This window comes from Pituophis catenifer, unplaced genomic scaffold, assembly GCF_029215685.1.
Source record: "Pituophis catenifer annectens isolate HBS135680 unplaced genomic scaffold, rPitCat1.0.hap2 SCAF_2, whole genome shotgun sequence".
In the NCBI taxonomy this organism is placed as follows: Eukaryota; Metazoa; Chordata; class Lepidosauria; order Squamata; family Colubridae; genus Pituophis; species Pituophis catenifer.
Window position 1 is genome coordinate 245,086,584 of NW_027256882.1, and position 24,224 is coordinate 245,110,807.

Consider the following 24,224-nt stretch of genomic DNA (forward strand, 5'->3'; position numbering starts at 1 on the left):
CGCCCTAGATCAAAGGTGATCTGAGGTTCTCCAGATGTTGTTGACTCTAATTTCTAGCAGTTTTAGTGTTTCCAGGGTGACGCTGTGGGTTATAGAGAAACAAGTGAAGAAAACAAGTTCCAATCCTGTTTCTTTTTAAAGCAGAGAACACTGACCCAAATTATTTTGTGTGTTCTTATTGAAGACTACTTTGTGTTATTAGTTGCGAAGTCGTGTCCGACCCATTGTGACCCCATGGACAATGTTCCTCCAGGTCTTCCTGTCCTCTATCATCCCCTGAAGTCCATTTAAGCTCATACCTTCTACTTCAGTGGCTCCATCCAGCCACCTCATTCTCTGTCATCCTGTTATTCTTTTGCCCTCAATCTTTCCCAGCATTAGGCTCTTCTCCAGCAAGTCCTTCCTTCTCATTAAGTGGCCAAAGTATTTGAGTTTCATCTTCAGGATCTGGCCTTCTAAAGAGCAGTCAGGGTTGATCTCCTCTAGGACTGACCACTTTGATCGCCTTGCAGTCTAAGGGACTCGCAGGAGTCTTCTCTAGCACCATAGTTCAAAGGCCTCAATTCTTTGACGCTCAGCCTTCCTTATGGTCCAACTTTCACAGCCATACATTGCAATTGAGAAAACCATAGCCTTGACTATATGCACTTTTGTTGGCAGGGTGATGTTTCTGCTTTTTAGTATGCTGTCTAGATTTGCCATAGTTTTCCTCCCCAGGAGCAAGCGTCTTTTAATTTCTTGGCTCCCCATCTGCAGTGATCTTACTACAATTAAATTCCCTAGGATCAGGGAAGGAACAGTACTGACTTGAAGCAACAGTAACTAGCATGACCAGTGATTAGGGATCCTGGGTGTTGTAGCTTGGAAACATTTGGGGGTCATTAGTTCCTCAATCCTGTCATAGAAGATGGTATTTGTTGGATATGTTCCTCTTGCGAAATTGTTTAAAGTGTTTTTTTATATCCATCTCTAAAATATGTTAAAATGAGAATGCACAAAGTGCAATAAAATAACACTAGCAAGTGGCAATAGAACTAACATAAAATAAAATTTATTCAATAAATGAAAATGATTTTTGAGTAAATACTATCATAGGAAAGCCCAGTTCCTCCTAGAGGGAGCAATTCTTCATCTGATCATTTAGGACAGCTCTCTGCAATATTGGGCATTCCATATGTGCTCCCATTATCTTCATGTTCTGTTACCAACAGCCTTTAGTCATGCTGGCTTTGGGGCTTATGAAATCTTGAGTTTTCCAGGCTAAGAAAAGCGTTTTAGGATAATTGCTTTGGTATTTTTCATTGAAAACAAAGAATCAAACCATGAGTGAGGAAACAAAGCTGAGCATCTACCACTATGATTTGCTTGGCCATCCTTCTCAGGTTAGCAGGATAACTTTTGCAGTAATTGCTCTTTTATTGAACAATCCCTGAATAAAACTTTGCTTATACTATAAATCTTTTTTTTCTTGGGACTCTAAACTTCAGCAGGGTAAACTATTCTCCATTAATCACATGGAAAAACCTTCACATCTACTATATTTGAGATGCCCGTTGTTTTATAGGGTCAATATTTTCAAGAACACCCTCTTTTCTGAGCAGATTTTCAAAAAAAGAATGTCTACTAAAGTACACATTTTCCCCAGGATTTGCAGAAGAGGATCATGACAAATGACTATGAAACCTCTGGATTGAATTCCTAAATAGTGTAAGATCTGATCAAACAGAAAATGCATATGCAAAGCCTGTTTCTTTTATAACCTTAGTTGCCCTCAGGCTGCTGAATAAAAGTTCAAGACATGTCAGCTTTTTGGCTAATATCAAATATGTTGGTTATTTTGCACAATATCATCCTATTAATGTGCCCATTATGGAAGCCATCTCATTTTTATATTTTTTTTAAAAAGATATTAAAATCCTGTATAAAAAGAGGAAAAGAATTCTTAACTGTTATATTCTACTGTACAAACATTCTGTTAAAAATTTAAGGTTGTATTTTATTAAAGCCTTCTAAATTCTCAAAAGTGTTTTATAGAAGCACGATCTTCTTTATCTTATACTGTATATGTAAAATCAAATGTCGGAAGATGTTTTGTGTTCAACCCCAAAAGACTGAACTAAACAACTAGTAAATAACATTTTATATATTTTAAATTCATCCCACAATATTGAGAACAAGAAACAATGGCACTTTCAGAAAAATAAAAATGGTGAAGTATCTTTAAAAAGTATATGTTATGAATAGACTGTCATTTCTCAAGACTGTTTGGGAATATCAGTCGACTTAACATTAAACACATAGCATCTGTTTAAAAAAAAAAAAGATAGCCAGCTCATTTTCTGAAAGTTCTTTGATTCCCAATTCCTACAATGTAGATAGAATTGGGAATACAGAATGTGCTCATTTGAGAACTACAAATTTAAGCATTCTCTTTGTTACAAACTTATCCAGACTCAAAAATGTATCTGGACTATATCTTTAAATATTTGTCATGGCACAATTCCAATTTCACCTGTTTTTTCAGACAGGAATTCTTAATCAAATCTCTAGTTTCATTTGGAGATATAGCTTATATTTAATTTACCATTTTTTCCCAATTTTTTATTTTTCGAAAGTCTTCAAAGGATATGCATTTTCTAACAATTGTGCAAGCAGAGAGTGATGAATATAAAATATAAAGAGCTTTTCCTTCTCAATTGTTAATGGGTAAGTGTTGTAAACAGTAGGGCAGGCTAGACTTATTTCCCGATAAATAATGAAGTGGGATCATTTGGCATTCTGCCCAGGAAAATCAGAATCTATCACTGAAACCTAGAAGAATGGCTTACTAGTCGAAATCTGGTTGACATTTTCTAAGAGAAGTACTTATATGAACCATGGTTGGAATCATTGCTGTGGAGAAACTTTTGAGCTAATCCAAGACAAATTACTTAATTTGTATTATTTTTATTATTTATAAGGTCTCTGTGACACGTTGAATGTCCTGAAATACTGTGATATTGGCACATATTCATTGTGGCATAACCCTAACCATCACAATGTACACATAAATGTACACATTTATGGAATTGAGCACATGGTGCCCCAATGTGGGATACCATAGGGCTCAGTCGTCCCTTTCCTGTTACAGGTAGTCCTCAACTTACAATAGTTCATTTAGTGACCATTTCATAAGCACAACTGTTTTTCTTTTTTCTGAGCAGCACCAAGGAATGATTGTATAATGCATGCATAGACAAATTCAAGAAATAATGAGCAATTGAGGTTGGTTTTTTCAATTTACTCAGCTGATTTTACATTCTTTATCCTTGGCTGATTCTACTGAACAAAAAGGGTTTTAACCGCACATGCCCTTCTACTTAACCCTAGCGGTGGAGGAATATTCAGTCAATTCCCTAGAGCTTAGATAAGCCTGGAGGTTCTTCAAATATTTTACAGCTGTAACTTCTAGGATTCCCCAGCCAGTTTAGTCTCTGAAATTACAGTCTTCCCAGCACATCTGGAAGCTACCAAAGTGAAGAAGGCTTAATGCTAACATTTTCTAACTAAAGACACTCACAGGCAGCTGCTCACTACATTCCAATAACCTAAGATGAAATTCTAATACCCATTTGCTGAGGATCACAGCAGCTTTGGCTCAGAGGAGGAGGGGGAAAAATAATATTTGAAAAATTCTTCATTTTTTTTTCCTTTTACCTATAATCTCCTTCCATCCCTACCAGGGGTGGTATTCACTTATCTTCGCTACTGGTTCTCAAATGTGAGTGTGTGCTTCGCTCGCAAGCACCACCTCCGGGCATGCGTAGAGGCTCTGCGCATGCACAGGGGATCAAAAATGGGACATAATGCATCCGGGCAGGTGGGCGGAGCCTCCCGCAGCCGCCACTACCGGTTCGCTCGAACCAGATAGAACTGGCTGAATACCACCACTGATCCCTACCATGCAAAACTTCTCTTAATCACATGTGTTCCAAGATCTTCAAAACTAGCAAACCATCCACTTTATGCACTTCAAATATGCTATATAAAGCACATGGGGAACCCACTGATTTGTAATGGAGCTATATGTCCATTAAGGACATCTAGGCTAAGGAGGATAAAGGACACAAACAAACCTGGTCTGTTGCTGCCTTTTTATTTTTGGCATTCACTGACAATCCAAAAGAAACTATTGTTAGGGCTAACAGCTCGTCCTTCCCACTGCCTTTTATACTTTAGTCACTGCCCACCCATCACCCAATCACACGCACAATCCCCTCCCATGTGATCCAGAAGTATTTATAATATTCAATAGACAGCATCTGCCTGGCCTATCCCATGTCCCTCAGGCTGCTTGGCCACGCTCACTGGGAAAGGGAGCCAGGCGCTGTGCTGGTCATCAGTCTATGACAGTCAAGGGAAGATGCAGACTTAGAATTGCTACCAGGAGAGTCTGAGTAAGATGCAGAGAGATTGGAGGTGTTTCCTCCTGCTTTTGCCAGTCTCCTTGCTGACATCGCTGTGCCTCTTAGCTGTTCGGTGGCCGCGCGACTCCCCCGGACCTCTGGAAACAGTTCGGAGCCCTGCTGTTGCTCCCACAGGTACCAGGCAGCACAGTGCCATAGTGTGCATCCTCCTTGGCTTCTCGTACAGCTGGGTAGTCACTCTCCTTGCCCCGAATGGCAGGTCCAGGCCGGCCGGCACGCCGGAGCTGACACTAGACAAATGTGAACAACCTTTTCTCCAATTCTGTCCAGGATTATCCTGATGCTTTCGTTATCAAACTTTCTTTTCCCCTCCCCTGCAGTCATGGTTCTGTTATGCTAGACGTATACTTTTCCAAGTTTCCTTGTATTATTTAAGCTATTTATTTTCCTTCCATAAAATAGTATGGCAACCCTGCAGTTTCCTAAAGAAAAAGAGCCACAACTTTTCTTTGGAAGGCAGACACTGAAGCTGAAGCTCAAATACTTTGGCAGCTAATGAGAAAAGAGGGCTCGTTGGAAAAGACCCTGATGCTAGGAAAAGTGGAAGGCAAAATGAGAAAGGGACAGCAGAGGACGAGATGGTTAGATAGTGCCATCAACACAATGAACATGACTTTGGACAAACTCCTGGAAACAGTGGAAGAGAGTAGCATGCTGTGGTCAGAACTGGCTAGGTGGCTCAGTGGCTAAGATGCTAAGCTTGTCAATCAGAAAGGTTGGCAGTTCGAATCCCTAGTATAGGTCTCCTGCATGAGAAGGTGGTTGGACTAGATGACCTCCAAGGTCCCTTCCAACTCTGTTACTGTTAAAGACTTAGTGACTGATCCACAACAACCCTGCCTTTATTTGTTAAAAAAAAAAAAACCCTTTGTTTTTCTTTACAAAGGGGAGAAAAATAATATCAGGAAACATAATGTGATTTAATTGTTTCGAAATGGAAATCGGATGACTTGGCCAGCCTCCACCTGAATTTGCTCATAGACCCATTTCCGGTTGCAGCGACATTCTGCCCCACACTTGGTTGAATTACACTTAGGACAAGGGTAAAAGCAGCCCAGGCAGTTCTTCTCTAGGCAATCACACAAATCTGTTTTATTGGAAATCAGATGGCCATGTTTGTCATATTTCTTCACAGTCCTATAAAAATAGCAGACAGAGGAACCTTGTTAGATTGATAGAATATGAAGTAAAAGAAAAAACGAAAAATGCACTGTAAAGCAAAAAAAAGAGAGAGAGAGAGAGATCTCCAGAATTCCCCTCTGATACTATTTTAATGTACAAATAAAGAACACTTTTATCTGTACCTCAGAAATGGAATGTAGCATTACCAAAGACCTATTTAAAAGAGGAGGAATAAAATTGCTTTGACAGATGGTTCCTCAGGACTGCTTAGCATGGGATTTTTTTTTAACTCAGGTAAACTATAAATGGCAGCATAAATGGTATGCCAGATTGTGTCCTGTTAGGATATGCACTTTTTTTAATATATGAAAGCAATATCCCCAGTGGAAAAGAGAAATATTAGGATTCTGATCAGCTACATAAGTCTTAAAAGCAGGGCATGCAGAGCAGCAAATTAAATTCCAATTAAGCAGAGGATTGCCAGATTGCTAATGTGGAAAACAGCCAGCCACATAGACTGGGTAGCGACTTTAATACCCATCCAAACTAACTAGAGATAAAAACTGACATGTGGCTATATTTCTTGGAGACTGCATATATATATATATACAGGTAGTTCTTGAATTATGACTGGTCCTTTAACAACCATTCAAACATATGACAGGCCTAGAATGGGTCCCAGCCAGTAAAGCACTTCTGGCCATCATAAAATGTCATTCCACCTCCTCCCCTCCCACCCTATATCACATGACCACATTTTGGACACTTGGGAACTAGCTTGCAGAGTCCTGTGATCACTTGGCCATGATTTGTATCCTTTTTGCTGGTTTCTGGCAAAAACCATCCATTCAGAAGAATGGGTTCTCATTTACAAGCATGGCATTTACTTAACGAACACAGTTTCATTTAACAACCACTGCAACAAAATGTTGTAAATTCAGGTTCAGTCACATGGGTGTCTTGATTTATGACCAGTGGTGGGATTCAGCCGGTTCTGTCCGGATCGTGCAAACAGGTAGCGGCGACTGTGGGAGGCTCCACCCACCCACCTGGACATAATACGTGACTACTGTGCTTGCGCTCACATTTGCGAACTGGTAGTGAAGGTAAATTAATCCCACCTCTGCTTATGACCGTAATGATTTATAGCCAAAAATCTGGTCCCAATTGCTATCATAAATCAAGGACTATTATATATATGTAATGTACTGTATGTACAGTATGTGTATTAGTGTGTGTGCATGCGCACGCGAGTATGTGTATACACAAACACAAATGCATATGTGTGCATGTGAAAAAAAAATAGGCTATTGCTTCTCTTTGTCAAAATAATATAATTCCTATTTTGATTTTTTTTTTCTTCATCCACTTATTAGGGTTCCAAAACCTTTTAAGATTCCCGTTTAGATGCAAAACTACATAGAACTATCAATCAACATACTGAAGATCACTTCTACACTGCTGGATGTTCTTTCTGTGGTTTCTTAGAAATGCTAAATAAAATGCACGAGGACTAGAAAAAAGTACTATATGTAGCACTCGAAATAATACTCCTAATTTACTCTTGCCCCTTAAATCACCTTTGAGGGAAAAAAAATCCTCTGGAATTTAGAAGAGACATTCTGAATATGAAACAGCGTTTCAGCCTTGAAATTTCAAATCCAGAAAACTTTGCTCACCATTAACGTTAATTGTATTTCATTTCATTAATATTCTGTGCATGTGTGTATGTGTATGCATAACACACTAAATTTAAACCAATATTTGTATTTGTCTTGGCTTCACTCTCTTGTAGTATGATACACACTACTCTCTGTGACCAAATGCAGCCTTCAGCCCAAAACCAATTGTACATCCTTAATCTTCCAAAAGACCTATAATTTAATTCTGAGCAGATTTATTGTCTTAAATACTTAAAAAAGAGAATGTTAAGGAACAATAGCCATGATTGCAGCAATCATGGTAATTTTGAATAGATTTTTTTTTCCCCGCTAACTGGAGTAGAACTTTCAAGAAGCCATGCATTAGTCTGGAACCTTAAGCATCTGATGGTGATTAAACAACCCTGTAAATTTCTATTTCCAAACCTAATTTAAAATATAGGAAGAACTTGGATACATCATCTTACTTCTTTGTCGTATTAAAACAATCCTGGTTTATCATTGACATACAGACTTTCTTTTGTTGTTCCCGAGTTTCTGGATTGAAATCTGCCAGCAGAGGTCCTGGATTTTGAAATGCCAAGCATTTTAGCTGTCGTTCAATTTGTTGCTGTCAACAAACACACTAGTGGTTATGATAAAATGTTCACAGTTACATTTAGGAATTCAGTATTAAATGAAAACAGAAACTTTAAAACAACTTTAAATTGTAAATCAGCAATCTTTTTTACAGTAATTCCTGTTAAAACATAGAATCAAATTCCCTTTTAAAGATAAAAAACATAAAATTGTATCCGGTCTGTAGTTTTGAATTGTATGTGATCTATCTTGGTGAATCTATCTTGATGAAACCATCACTACCCAGTCTACCTCAAATCAGAAGACCTACTTTTGGATTCTAGATATTTTATTCAGCATGAATTGCAGATACTTCATTAGATGAATTTAGAGGAATAGACAAATTATGTCAGAGTCAATTTACCTGACCTGCTAAACAGGCAGAAAGAACTTAACTCTTATTATTTCATTTGCAAAATAGCATTTTCAGCATAAGCTACTGTATCTGTTTAGTCCAGCGATCCGCAACCTCAGTGGGGGGAAGAGGAACCGGGCCACGCGAATGAGCAAGTTTTGCTGCATGTGCATACGAGCTTGCCACTCTGAGGCATACTTGCAAATAGGCCATGGCTCAGTAGAGGGCCATGGTCCGGGGCAGGTCAGGACCCCCGATTTAGTCCATCTGAATTATATCACATTGAAGTAAGGTTAGGGATTCTAGTAGCTAGCTGAGGCTGCTGCTAGCATGTCCCCCTGTGGTTCTGCCATTGATTAGCAGTATTCTTCTACTGTGCCTGTAGTAGAAAAAATGAACCTAACTAACAAAATAAAGACTTTACCCACTCCCAGACCCCACCTTGCCTTTTGGATATGATCAAGGTAAAACCCACTTCCTCTTTTTGCGTAATCTATCAGAGTTGAATTGACTCACCCTGGCCTTGGCAAATTCTCTCCCCCTCTTCCATCGAGACCAAAGAATAGAAGCATCCTCACCCACTCACAGTATAGCACAAGAGCAACAGGAAATTGTGACCTAGTTGTGATTTTATCAGCTGATGACCTCAATGTTTCATCTCTTTCAAAATGAACATCTCCAGCTCTGCTGCCTTCCTAAAAGTCCCACTCTGCCTGATGATAGAATTCACTACAGGAACAGGGACAAAGACCTGCTAAGCTTGCCCAAACTGACCAGACACTTAGATCCCTAGGATTTCCTGCCTTGTAGCCCTCCACTTCTATTAAAAACTGCTTTTCCATTGGTCATGGACACTTTTTTTCTAAAAGATGCATTCAGTGATCATTGCAAAACTATGGTTCTTCTCAGTGTTGTACTCCTTATTTTGGCAAAGTTCCACAACAGTGCCAAGCAAACACCCATTTCTCACAACACATTTTCCCATTTCACTTCCCAATCCTTGGGTGACAGGAGAAGAAGAGAACAAAGGGGAAGGATTGATTTAAGTTGAGTTGCCTCTATAGTCAAGCTTACTGTGACTCAGTAGCAAGGTAGGAAGTGTTGCTGCCTTTACAAATTCAAGGTAAAGACTGATGGGTTCACCAGTTTCATTTTCATCAATTAAAAAAAAAAAAACCCACCTCCAATTGTTCTCAATACTGTATGGTAAGATAGGGCTAAAAACTGTAGACACTCTTTCCTCTTGGCCAAATTTTGAAAGTACTGTATTTATTTCCTAGTGGAAATAGTCCTATGGGACTATCCCTAGTGCCGCATAATGGGGTGAGCTCCCATTACTTGTCCCAGTTTGAAAGTACGTAAGAAATGCAAGTAGAAAAATAGGGACCACCTTTGGTGGGAAGATAACAGGATTCGTGCACCTTTGGCGTTAAGTCATGCTGGCCACATGACCATGGAGATGTCTTCAGGCAGCACTGGCTCTTCAGTTTTGAAACAGATGAGCACCGCCCCCTAGACTCAGGAACGACTAACACATATGTGCGAGGGGAACCTTTACCTTTATGGGACTATCAGTCTCCTTCCTATGTTTCTTTAAAAAGTCCAAATGTCTTCTGGGAGATGGATCATTTCTGTATTAAAAAGCAGACCAATAAAAGGCTTCGCAGAGCAGACGTCTGATCTGTATTACAATCCAAGCCTGAGTGACCATAGGAATCAGCATCCAATGACAGGCTAAAAAGAGGGAAAGTTCACAACAGACTTCAGCAGTTGGACAGAGCCCTCCCACTGACCATTTAGTTGCCAGGCTCATTTCTGAGAGCCTGTAGATGATCCTTACTACAAGACTTGTGTTGGGAGAAAAGAGAAAACATCACTTCAACCGCAGAACAACCAAAAACAACTTGCAGCAAACTGGACATGAAGCAAGCAATGTTACAATTATATGACCCTTAGAAATGGTTAGGCTCTTTATCTTTGTTGTGCAAAGGGTCTCAAGATCAACACCTGTCCTTGGAATTTATGTAAGATAGACCAGGGGTCGGCAACCTTAAACACTCAAAGAGTCACAAAGGTCCTAACCAGAAGCCCCCGTTCAATTCTGGAGACAATTGAAAGTCCAGTTCCCCCATCATAGAGTCTCCCCCTTTTTCCTCTGCCAACTGGAAGTCAGTTCCCCCACCATAGAGTCTCCTCCTAGCGCGGCGTCCTTTTTCCTTTACCTGTCCTAACCGAAAGCCCTATCAACTGTGGAGCTAATTGTGGAGAAAAACATCACAGTTTCTAGCAAACCAGTGATGGCACAAGGCAGGGGTGTCAAACTTGTGTAGTCACAGCATTGTCACGTGATGTATTGTGACTTTTCCCTCGTTCGCTAAACCGGGCATGGGTGTGGCCAGCGTGTGACGCAACCGGCCTGCAGGCTGTGAGTTTGACAGCCCTGGCACAAGGGATCTGCCATCCACTCTAGCCCAAGGCCTGTAGGAAGAACCAGATATTATTGACTCATTTAAAGAAGGTCAGGGTAGGGGCAGTGGGGATTTTGTTCTAGAAGGCAGACACCACAGGAGAAGAGGCCTGCTTCTCTATCAGGCATGTCTTGTTGTCCTGCTGTGGCTAAATATTTGCTATCTGATTACTTGGAGAAAATCTCCATGGTCTGATACCTGAGCAGGTTTATACAGCATGTGGGAGATCAAACTGCATCACAGTTATTCAGGTCTTGGGACACATTTACCTGTACGTGTTTGAGACTTCAAAAATAAACCAGAAATAAAATGAAGCGTGCCTCAGGCAATTTATGCACCCAGCAGCAATAAACATCAAAGCATTCCAGCAGAAGTCTTTCTATGCTCACATATTAGTCTAATATATAGCATTACTCAAACTTAGAGTGCTTATTGTCTCCTGGTAAAAATGAAGTCTGACTAGAAAAAGTATTATTCTGCCTACCAGGTAAGGGCTGAATGCCCTGCCCTTGGAACTTATACAGGATAGACATTTCAGAAACTTTACAGGTAGTACTTCACATGGTGTGCTAATCCATAATTGTACGGGTATGTGGAAATGACCTTGGGAAAAGGGGTGTGAAGAGATGCTGCCTAGGAAATAATCAGATAACAGAGGACATAGCCTGCAGCTGCATAATGGCCAGAGAAGGAAACTCAGAAAGGAACCTCTCAGGCTATAGAAGAAACAGTGGGAGATTTGTATTTAGCAGGCTTGCAAGACTCTGTTAATGTACCTTTACAATGGAATTAGTTCATCAGTTTGTGTTTCCTGTCTGGCCTACCTGGGAAAGCTGACAGTAATATGAATTGCTTGTGTGGGGTTTAATATGGTGACAGAACTCAATTATTACGATTGAGTGGCATGACATGAGATCTCTTCAAAGTGTACTGTATGGAATAGTAGTTAACCAACAAATTTTAAAGCTGGGGAAAAACTAGTGGAGTTTGCTATGGATTGATATAGATAACAAACAGAGGGAATTTTTCCTACCTCTGTATTTTGTTTGGAATGTTATGTTCTGTCTGTGGCTCTTAAGCAACTCTTGCTAATTCTCTGTTAGTTGTATTCCAGACAAAGACAGCTTGTAAACATGGGCATAGCTTTCCTAGGACTGATATTTTGATCCTAGTTATCTTGTCATGTTGCCTACCTTGCTAATAAATCATTGGGATAGTGGAATCCTGCAACCCATAAGTAAATTGTGCATTTATTCAACATTAGGTGGGATATCTTAGAAAAATAGAGGCAACTTGTCTGTGTTAAATAGTGAGACTGAATAAATGTGTATACTACACTCTCTATGTTTTCCTCAGACCATGTTCATTTGGAGTATAAATATATTAATGCCTTTTATTAATTATTCAATTTGCAAGGTAAGTTGCTTTAGAAGTTACAGCTTTTACAGATCCAGTCATCTGTGTAAATCTAACTTACAGGGATATTATGGCTGTTTCAAGGAAATTGTGCAGGTGCCAGGAGAACATCAAGCCCATTCTGTCCAGCTTTCTGAACAGGAGGTACCATTTGGAGATATGGGGGCATTAGATGATACTTTGTGGGGAAAGAAATGCTGTCTGAAGGTTTGTCAACTGTCAATGGTTTTAGAGAAATGAGAGACTCGAGAGCAATCGATTATTTAGGTGGTCACCATAAGCATATCAGGAGCTAATAGATGCTAAAGTAAGGGTGGTAATAGAGGGGATGCCATAGAATGCTTTAACCCAGTGTTTCTCAACCACATATCTGAGTTGCCAAAGTTCATGAACATTGTTTTAATCAGATTTTGGAAGTGGCATAGGAAAAAGTGCATGGTTTGGAGGCAAGGTGGTATCAGCCCTGTTAGGCGGTATATGTGGTACCCAGGCCATTCCCTGGGTATGTAAACATCTCAGTAAGTACTGTTGGACCAAAGGTGGCTGTGACTTTGGCTCTCTGGGAATTGATTGGGCACATACCAATATTGAACTGTCTGTTTGTCTGCCTGCCTGCCTGCCTGCCTGCCTGCCTGCCTGCCTGCCTGTCTAGCTTGGGATACCTCATCCTGCCATTTGCTCAAATGGTTTTATGCTTCACCAGTTTAAAGTGTTGCCCAGCTTGATTTTACCTGCAGGGGAAAGGCTAGTAAAGAAAAAGCAGAACAGAAGGCTGAGCATCGGGGAAAAGAAAAGCTAAAACAAAAATAATCTGAAGATCAGTCACAAAACCCCCGGACCTGGAATCCACAGAAGCTGCTTTTTTTCTTGATTTATTTGCATCACATTTGGAATGGTGCAAACAGTAGCTTCACACTCAAAGGTCTTCAGTTGCAAAATACTCCTATAAATTAAAGCACCCACAGTTTATGAATGTTATAGGCTGGAAAAAATAATTATATGGGCTTTGAATGGAGAACAAGATAAGAATGAGATTATTTGGATCATTCTAAGACATCCTGGAGTGGAGGGGGGGTGGACAAAAGAAAAAGAAATACTATTTGTCTTTGTCTTGTGCTATAGTCAGCCAATAGACCAGAAGGACAAAAAGAAATTTATGTCATTCCACACACGGCACTGAATCAAGGTGTATGCAGAGAGAATTGTATTATCTTACGTCAATATGAGATATCTACAGCAAAAGGGTGCCTTTCAATACCTGTACAATTAGCACAGCCCCCCCACCAAGGCTGTGTGCTCTCTCCACTTCTCTCTATATACCAATGACTGCATCTCAAACAATCCATCTGTTAAACTATTGAAGTTGCAGATGATACATCAGTGATTGGTCCCATTCAAGACAATGATGAATCCGCATACAGATGGGAGGTTGAACAACTAACCTTGTGGTGCGACCAGAACAATCTGGAACTGAACACACTCAAAACCGTAGAAATGGTGGTAGACTTTAGGAGAAACCCTCCCATACTTCCACCTTTTACAATACTAGACAACACAGTATCAACAGTAGAGACCTTCAAATTTCTAGGTTATATCGTATCTCAAGACCTAAAATGGACACCTAACATCAAAAACATCATCAAAAAAGCACAACAAAGAATGTTCTTTCTGTGCCAACTCAGGAAGCTCAAACTGCCCAAAGAGCTGCTGATACAGCTCTACAGAGGAACTATTGAGTCTGTCATCTGCATCTCTATAACTGTCTGGTTTGGTTCTGCAACCCAACAAGACAGACACAGACTTCAGAGGATAATTAGAATTGCAGAAAAAACAATTGCTACCAACCTGCCTTCCATTGAGGACCTCTATACTGCACAAGTAATAAAGAGGGCTGTGAAAATATTTACAGATCTCTCACATCCTGGACATAAATTGTTTGAACTCCTTCCCTCAAAACGACACTATAGAGCACTGTACATCAAGACAACTAGATACAAGAACATTTTTTTCCCGAACACCATCACTCTGCTAAACAAATAATTCCCTCAACACTGTCAAAACTATTCACTAAGGCTGCATTACTATTACTATCGGTCTTCTCATCGTTCTTGTCACCCATCTCCTCCCACTTGTGACTGCATGACTGTAACTTGTTCCTTTATATCCTTGTGATTTATATTGATATTGATTGTTTCCTAGTATGATTTGATTGCTTATTGTACCATATGACTGTCACCGGGTGTTGTGCCTTGTGGTTCTTGATGAGTGTATCTTGTCTTTTTGTATACACCAAAGACAAATTCCTTGTGTGTCCAATCACACTTGGCCAATAAAGAATTCTATTCTATTCTATTCTATTCTATTCTATTATTCTATTCTATTCTATTCTATTCTATTCTATTCTATTCTATTCTATTCTATTCTATTCTATTCTATCTGAAATTGGTAATAGTGACTCAGTATTGTAGGTTATATAAATGGAGCTAAAAGGTTAGCATCATAAATGATTTATACACCACAGCTTTAGCCCAGCTTGTGAACATTTGGGCATTCTCTTCGTTTTCTTGCATCAATAATTGCAGAATCATCTGGACACCATGATGGATGCACACACGAAGAAAGTCTGAAATGAAGCATAGGCTCTGGTACAATCTTATCTGAATAAACAAGCATTAGCTCTAAGAATTCGGGTAAATTATTTGTGGGCTGGGCAATGGAAGCACTTTCTATGAAATTATGCAGCCAATGCCCCACAACTATTCAAAGAGAAGAGCAACCAGGATGATTAGGGGACTGGAGACTAAAACATATGAAGAACGGTTACAGGAACTGGGCATGGCTAGTCTAGTGAAGAGAAGGACCAGGGGAGACATGATAGCAGTCTTCCAATATTTGAGGGGCTGCTACAGAAAGGAAGGGGTCAAGCTATATTCCAAGGCACCTGAAGGCCAGACAAAGAATAATGGATGGAAACTGACTAAGGAGAGATTCAACCTAGAAATAAGGAGAAATTTTCTGACAGTGAGAACAATCAACCAATGGAACAGCTTGCCTTCGGAAGTTGTGGGAGTTTCATCACTGGAACCTTTCAGGAAGAAATTAGACTGCCATTTGTCCGAAATGGTGTAGGGTCTCATGCTTGGGAAGGAGGATGGACTCAGTGGTGGGTTTCAAAAATTTTTACTACCGGTTCTATGGGTGTGGGTTGGTGGGCATGGCATGGCTTGGTGGGCGTGGCATGGTGGGTGTGGCACGGGAAGGATATTATAAAATCTCCATTTCCACCCCACTCCGGGGGAAGGATACTAAAAAATCCCCATTTCCTCCCAATCAGCTGGGACTTGGGAGGCAAAGAGTAGATGGTGGCGGGGCTAGTCAGAATTTTTACTACCGGTTCTCTGAACTACTCAAAATTTCCGCTACCGGTTCTCCAGAACTGGTCAGAACCTGCTGAAACCCACCTCTGGTTGGATTAGATGACCTATAAGATCCCTTCCAACTCTGTTAATCTAATCTATTCTAAAATTTCTCCTGGGTGCATACTAGAGGGAAGGCAGGGATATGATAATAGCTGAATATGAGGAATGTGGCAGATTATCAATATTGGTTCAAGTTTAGTGAGACCTGAAGATAGATAGGCCAAGATTGTAGAACTTGTTTAGGCAATTGTTAGCACAGGTGAATTTACCCAAATAAAGAATAGACTGAACACAAATTATAAACCTGAAAAGAGCAAATAGATCAGAGAAGGGAACCCAAGTGAAAAGTTTCCAGGAGGTCTTGAAAGTGGGGCAAAAGGCCTTATCAGACTGAAACCAGCAGCATTATGTACATTTCTTCCCAGGTGGGCTGGAAAGATTAATCATTAAATTACTAAGCTTAACTTGGAAAACTTCTAAAAGGTGCCCATGCAGAATTTGGCTGAATTATGTATCATAATTAGGTATTAAAATGTCTATGCAACGCAAGTATGGGAGATTCAACCATTACAGTTTCTGGGTTTCTTCCTTCCTGTTGTACTTGTAACCTGCTCTTACATTTTTTTTGGGTGGGGGGTGTCCTTGGATCCCACATCTCTGGTAAAATTTTAATATTTGAAAATATCTACCTCAGTTTCTGTACCATATTTTTTTTTGCCTCTGATTGTAACTTTTGCTTTGCATCCTGGTTTAAATAAAATATTTGAAATCTGCCTTCAGATTTTTTGAATATCTTCCTGTGGATGACTGAGCTAATAAGCCAACTGTGATTTATCAAATAAATTATGGTCAAGTTCATAGTTTAGAATAATGTGTAAATGTAGTAAGTGTAATTCACTGCATTAAATCATAGTTGCTTTAAATGATGGATTGCTGAATACAGTGGCTAGAAGCATGTAAAACATTAAACTGTAAGCAAAGGCTTGCAAAGGCTTGTAAATCTGTAATGGTTGGGTTCAAATATTACACTAAGTGAAAAAGAAACCACTTTAGGACTTAGCTTTAGACAGAATACAGGCAGTATCTATCAACATGAGCTTCCCTTCTGCAGAAAGGGATCCATGACAAGAACCCACAACATTTAAACAGATTCCTAGATTATATTCTTTGTTCTCATTCAAGTCCTCTGATTTATCAAATAAATATTTGGTTTGAATCAGGTACATTTCTAACTTTAGGGTTACCTTAGGCATCCAATATATTTATATCAATACCAAATTCCAGGAAAAGGAATGTCTAGAGCAGAGGTCTTCAAACTTGGCAGCTTTAAGACTTGTGGACTTCAACTCCCAGAATTCTCCAGCCAGCATAGCTGGTCTGAAGATTCATAACAGAAAAGAATAACATATGAGTCAAAAGCAAGGCCTAATTTTTTTTTTAATCTTTAAAAGTGAATTATAAAACACTTTCTGAAAGTTATAAATACTTCGGCAAATTCTGGTTGTACCTGTTGTTTTTGCTCCAAGGTCATCTCCTTAGTGCATACGCTGCTCCCTCCTGCCAATTCCCCTTCTGCAGACGGGCTCCCCGAAGGACAGGGGCCTTCCGAACAATCACCCATTTTTAAAGGTATGAAAAAAATCTGCAATGAGAAATCCACAAATCATGGACGTAGAACTTTGTCAGGGAAAATGCCAGAATCTTGGACTGTTGAATTAAACACCATGATAATATCCATAGGTGAAGCACTCATCCAGTTTCAGTCCCCGAACTTCAGCTTGGTTTTAAGGCAGACGTGGGACTCGCTGACCTTAGGTTAAGTTGTTACATTCTAAAGCATCTAGGTTCTGCTACAGTGTGGCCAGTAGCTGGGATGACTTGAATTGTAGTCTAATAATAACTGGTATTATTACAGTTATAATGGTACAGGTAGTCCTAGATTTACTATTACAACTGAGAGCAAACTTTCTGTTGCTAAGCGAACTATTTGTTATGTGATTTCCCCCCCCATTTTATAACCTTTCTTGCTACAGTTGCTGAGTGAATCACTGCAGCTGTTAAATTAGTAACACAGTTGATCAATGAATTTGGCTTCCCCATTGACTTTGATTATCAGAAGGTCGCAAAAGATGATTTACATGACCCCGGGACATTGCAACTGTCATAAATATGAGCTCAGTTGCCAAGTGTCCAAATTTAGATCTTGTGATCGCAGGGATGCTGCAACAGTTGTAAGTGTGAAAAACGATCATAAGTCACTTTTTTCAGTGCTGTTGTAACTTTGAACAGTCATTAAACAAACTGTTGTAAGTTGAGGACTACCTGTATACCGACAGTTCCTCGCCCCTTTCTTTAATGGAATCTGCTGCCTTTATCCATTTTAAAAAGGTTCCTGAGCTTTCTATTTTAGACAGCAACGCAAAGCTGTTCACCAACAGCTTTGCACATCAATAATCCCAGGAACAAAACATTATGAGATTCAGTTTTGATCACTGGCATTTGTTAGGATTTTTTTTTAAAATTGTTGTATAGCTAAATACTTTATATCACAGGCCTTTTGCTGTCATTATTCTGTATATGATTCAGGCTCTTTGAATGTAAAACACGACTGGGAATATGTACACGTACATTGATTTGGAAAGAAACAAATGAAGAAATTATACAGCAGAATAAAATGCCACGCAATTACATTTACACACAATTAGCTTTAAATGGATTATCCCATAAAATAGAAGTTTAATTGGTCATATTAACAAGTGCTGTATTTACATTATAAAACTTCCTACAGAACAGTTTGGTAATTAATCCATATGTTTTAAATATATTTATACGTTTAAAAATATTCTGACAATTGTCCCACTGAGACAGCAGCAAACAGATACTAGGGAGAGTAAGCCCAAAGCTAAAGATATTTATTTTCAACTATACGTGCAAATGCATTATTAGCCCTGATGTTAACCTACGCCAGTGTTGCTCAACCTTCGCAGTTTGAAGATGTGTGGACTTCAACTTCAAGCTATGCTGGCTGGGCAATTCTGGGAGTTGAAGTTCACACATCTCCAAACTGGCAAGGTTGAGAAACACAAGCCTACACTATTATACAAAAAGAATTCTGCCAGAATAGAATAGAATAGAATAGAATAGAATAGAATAGAATAGAATAGAATAGAATAGAATAGAATAGAATAGAATAGAATAGAATAGAATAGAATTTTTTATTGGCCAAGTGTGATTGGACACACAAGGAATTTGTCTTGGTGCATATGCTCTCAGTGTACATAAAAAAAAAGATACTTCATCAAGAATTATAAAAAACAGCAACCACAATTAAAGTTGGAAAAGGGTTAAACAGTTTTGGAACTGGTTAATATACTACCAGTAATATCAAATATTTTTTGAACAATCCTACATTAAAGGGGAAAATTGCATTGCACTGAACTTATTTATAGAAAGATAGGGAAGCTACCAGTCCTGAACTCAAACACCATCCTCTGACATGTGCAACTGAGGCTTGATTTTAAAAAAGACAGGTGTCAAATACTGAAATTTGCATATAAATTAAAGGCCAAGAAATTCACAGTCAGGGGACAGGTGTCAAAGAGTCAAAATAACTATGGCAACCATAAGATCTTGCTCAGATGCTTCATTCCGGTTACAGCCTCAATCTTTGATTTGCTTATTTATGTTAACTAGTGGGTCAGGTTGACTCCCTTCTCTCCTCTACCTTATAATTACATTGGTTAATTTTATAAATAGAATGCCTTACTTTACAGGCAACAAATATTGCTCCATAGTTATTAGTTCAATTATTTTGTTATTTTGATCTGTCCTATCCTGCTTTCAAATATACTATAGTAATATATAGACAGTGTACATGTATCAACTGATATTTAAGTTTGATATATTTATTTTATATGCTGCTTGTCTCACTAGCCAAAGTGACTCTGGGTGGCTTAAGGTAAAGGTAAAGGTTCCCCTCCATATGTGCTAGTCATTTCATTTCAAAGCCAAAGAGCCAGCACTGTCCAAAGACGTCTCTGTGGTTATGTGGCTGGCATGACTAAATGCTAAAGGCACATGGAATGCTGTTACCTTCCCACCAAAGGTGGTTCCTATTTTTCTACTTGCATTTTTTACGTGCTTTCAAACTGCTAGGTTGGCAAAAGCTGGGACAAGTGACAGGAGCTCACTCCGTTATGCGGCACTAAGGATTCGAACCACTGAACTGCCGACTTTTGTCTTACAATGGTATAAAATCATAAATATAAAAACATTAAAAGCATTAAAAGTAAGATAAATAAATAAAATTAACATGAAATAAAGATTAAAACCAAGAGCATGGATTTATGGGACTGGATTTTATTTCTCTCTCAACCAACCAGCAGAGGGAGAATGTGTGTGTGAGCGCGTGTGCATGCACACACGTGTGTATACATATATGCACACATGTAAATCTCTGATTCTCTCTCTCTCCTCTTTTTGGAGAGAGAGAGGGAATCTTTAGGATTGATTTCATAAAATGTTTGACTTTACATTTTTTCAGTCTACTTTTTCTTTTGGTTGATTTCTCTTAAGCTTCAGGGTTTCTTTCTGTTGAGTAAATGAACATATTACTACCAGGAGTCGTGGTAGCGCAGTGGTAGAATGCAATATTGCAGGCTAACTCACTGTTTGCTCCCAGGAGTTTGATTCTGACCAGCTCAAAGTTGATTTGGGCTTCCATCCTTCTGAAGTCAGTAAAATAAGGATCCAGATTGTTGGGGGCAATATGCTGACTCTGTAAACAGCTTAGAGAGGGCTGTAAAGCACTATGAAGCGGTATATAAGTCTAAGTGCTATTGCTATTAATTGTAGGTGATGATTTCGAGCCTAAGATTTATATATCCACTTAAAGAACAGCAAACTCCACTCTCCCTGTAGCACTCCAAGGCAAACAGTGTTCTATTTTTAAGTGATAGAAAACCAAATTATCTCTGTACCATATGCAGGTAGCCACTTACTGATTGTAACAAAAATACACACAAACACAAAAGCTCAGGCTTTAGTGGAATGAGTTGTTTCTCTGCAAATCGTTGTGGACAAAGGTTCTACCTTGAAAAAAAAGCTCAGGAATATTTTTGAAACAGCAATTTAGTACCTTTTAACAGTGCTCCAAAATCTGTTAAGTGAAAGCAGGCTTTTCCTTTCTATCAGCAGGACTAACCTTCAGGAACCACTCCCAATTTTGTGGATCTTGTTTTGACTTTTCTCCCTTTAAAAAAAAAATGGAGCCATATTTCTTCGGCAGCACTACACATGTAAGGAAATACCGCCTGGAATGTGTTGTATTTCCATACACATTTCATCAACTATCACCAAAAGGAATTTCACAAACATAAACAAATAAAAAAGCCTCACATTAGTTCTGCGGTGGGAAAAAACATTCAGCATTTTCAATTGCAAATGCAGCAAATAGTAAATGCAATCTACCGTTAGGTGTCAGTGTTGTTCTATGTAGTTGAACCATTTTACCATTCTTTTATATGTTTCATTTTGCATGGACTAAATGATTGGGTTCCCGTTAGTCTAGCACTTGGAGGGATTTGAAACCACCAGATAATCCCAGATTTGTATATTAGAGTAGGACTTCAGACAAAATATCCCAGAAGAAAGTAACAGCAAATCACTTTTGTATTACTGTCAGGAGAATCCCCTGACATGTTTGTTGAATGTATCATCCTCATCCACAGAGTTGTTCCATTCACATTGTAGAAGAGGATCGCTTGCTGTCCTGCTTTACATTTCAACTACATAGAAATTGGTTGCATGTTTTTAGTTAGGAGGTCCGCAGTTCCAGCTTTAAGTTCCTTACTAACCCTTAGTTATGATGTCCAAGATTTGATGAATTCAGTTAACTTGCTTCCAATCAGGGCCGGATTTTCCTATAGGCTAACTAGGCTTCAGCCTAGGGCCTCAAGATCAAGAGGGGCCTACATTCAAATTGTTAGCAAAATTAAAATTACACTTTCACTATAGGTGAAAGGGCCTCATAAGTGGAATAGCCTAGGGCCTCTTTTCATCTAAATCCGGTCCTGCTTCCAATACAGATAATCATATTGATGATGCATCAAAACAATTTCTTCCCATCATGGATTAATGAATTTAAAGCAATCTGCCCAGACAGTTGCCTTCCCAAAATGTGAAAAGCAGACAGTCACACTGGCTACAAATTTTTAGAGCTGTAACCCAACACATCTGGAGAGCACATTAAGAAACACTGACTTAAAGCAAACTCGTAACTGTATACAGCTATTTTATTGTAATAATATAAATTATTCTGTTTCCAAACATCCATTAAGACTCAAAAACAAACATCCACCATAATTCCAAGGTTTTGGCTAGCAACAAGCTTGGAATGCAAGAAATGGACCCTGAAATGTCTGTATGTGTGTGTGACAAATAAAATTTTAAAAAATCAAGATTGCAATTTCAATTACATGGTCACAGACATCATTTTGCTTTTTGTGATCTCTCCACCTTGCACCATATAAAGTTATTCATTGCAAAATGGGATAACTATTATTTATTATTTCATTAGCTTAACCTATTATTCTTTGAAATTAGCCTGGTCATTATATGTTGTTATATTTGCATTTAAAATATTGCAGATGTGACTTTCAGTATTACAGATATATGCAGCAGCTGTATTTATATTTATCCTTAGATGCTTTGTTACTATTCTTTATTTCAGAACTAAAGGATTCAGCTGCACTTTACTTTACATGACTTCAATGACATACTTTGTGATAAGCTGCTTATTGGAAAAATAAAACTCTCCATTGTGATTGAAGTCAGGAAGTACAATTTCTGTGGTTGGAGTGATTTGGTAACATTTCATCTCCTATTCCCCAAAGACTGAAACCAGAGACAATGTCCCTAAAGCATCAGGCTTCTAGCAATGCTAGATAAATAAATCTAGTTTTACTGTAATTTCTTTCCATATTTTATAACATATGCAAGTATGCAGATCAGAATCATTTTCACATGAAATATCCACTAATGTTATTTCGTAGAGCAGCTGTTTCAAAATAAGATTGCATCAAATAGTTTCAAATATTTACTACAATAAAATCTTTTGGACAATGAGTCAATCCATCTTAAAATTGTTAGAATTTTGTATGATGTGGTTTACTGTAAAAATTAAAACATAAAATTGGACTTCCATGTAATGTATAGAAGACGGAGGTGCTTCTTATATTGTCTTTTCAACATTGCTAAAAAAAATAAACATTGATTTTTAAATTAATTTTTTTCACATATTCCACAATGAATATTCTATTGCATAATAGTTTTGGACAAAGAATGCATTAAAACTATACCAATGTTAGAATTAAAAATCTTTCTTATGCATAACCTACGGCGTTTATTTTTTTTCAGCTAATTATTTTTTGTTTACCTGCTCTACAGAAGAAAATACACAATAGTTAATATAAATAATATAAATAAGCATGAAATAATTCTGTGAAATAATTCCATTGAATTCCGTGAATTCAATGACAGATAGTAAATGACCATTACTAAAAGGTCTCTATTTGAAGTGTAAAATTAAGAATCAAGATGCTGGTTCACATTTTCAACAACAACAAAAAAAATACAACAAATGAAACATCACTTGAATGTTCACTTTCGGGTAATTATTGATCAAGTTAGCAATTCTTATTATGTCTAGATTCTTTTTTCAAAACTTACCTAACAAGATTGTTAAAATGCAATAAACAATCTGACAGCGAATTTCTGCTAGAGGCAGACACCGCATAAATTCAACTGTTAGTACTGGTACACTGTCTGAAATCCTGCTAATTGTCTCTCAGTAGCAATGCTACTTGTTTGCTCACAAATGTAATTGGGCACAATGGGCAATGTGACTGCGCTAATTAGTGCACCTTCTACTGCACCTGAGTCACATTTAACCAGGGATTCTGCAGGTAACATGAGAAGAACAGCATCGCTTCATTAAAAAAAAAAAACCTTTAAAATCAAGAATTGCAGTTTTACAATGTTCAAGTTTTTATAATTACCATACATGCATCCAGAAGATGAATGTAAGACTTTTAGCACTAGGATTTAAGTTTTTAATTTGATTTTCTGATCCAGACGAGTTTTTTTCTGATTTACCTTGGCAGGTGAAGCACAACGCAGTCAAAGCCATCAAATGAATTAAACGTTTAAACTCACAGGAGGTAAAACAACAACATGGATATGGTTACCTTTACCTTCATCACAATTCCAAGATATTCTATAACAGTGGAGAGTTTTGTATATGATTGAAAAACTGCTGAAAATGAAGATTGAATCTTTATTGATGTATTGCAATGCATTTTGGGTAGAAAGAATTGGTACATTCCAAACAACTCTCTGGCCTTCTGCCTAATTATGTTTGCTCTGATTGATGAAGTTGCTTGGATGAACAACGAAACATTTCAGATTAACAAAGTTTGGTTCAGTTGCCATGATTCAACCTTCAGACTCATAAAATAGGCTTTTGTAACTTGGCTATCTTCTAGTGAAGTGCTCGGCTTTTTATTTATTTACTTGTAAAGTAAGTCAATATTTATAAACAAATTTCCTAAACAGTGATGTCCCAAGTTCAAGATTCTTTAAAAAGCATAAAAAACCAAATAGCTTCACATTTTGCACTTTGACTGAAATGGCTAATGCCA

The 24,224-nt window shown here is 38.4% G+C and overlaps 1 protein-coding gene across 1 annotated transcript; it reads right to left on the reverse strand.

Moving 5' to 3' along the window:
* Positions 1-5,386: 5,386 nt before the first annotated feature.
* Positions 5,387-23,320, reverse strand: ARL14EPL (ARF like GTPase 14 effector protein like). The gene is made up of 4 exons (XM_070935716.1): positions 23,253-23,320; positions 17,033-17,165; positions 7,717-7,859; positions 5,387-5,603 (listed from the first exon to the last, which is right to left on the reverse strand). Exons 1-4 carry the CDS (start codon positions 23,318-23,320, stop codon positions 5,387-5,389), a joined length of 561 nt encoding a protein of 186 aa, XP_070791817.1.
* Between the last annotated feature and the right edge of the window lie 904 nt (positions 23,321-24,224).

Bases quoted from the DNA above. Each gene is read 5' to 3' on its own strand.
- ARL14EPL (XM_070935716.1), bottom strand. From the start codon at position 23,320: ATGCGGTGTCTGCCTCTAGCAGAAATTCGCTGTCAGATTGTTTATTGC. The intron at 17,166-23,252 runs TAAGTTTTGAAA...CTCATTGCAGAT, and splicing joins ATTTTAACAATCTTGTTAGG to TTTTTTCATACCTTTAAAAA. The intron at 5,604-7,716 runs GTAAGATGATGT...CTATTTTTATAG, and splicing joins TGTTTTAATACGACAAAGAA to GACTGTGAAGAAATATGACA.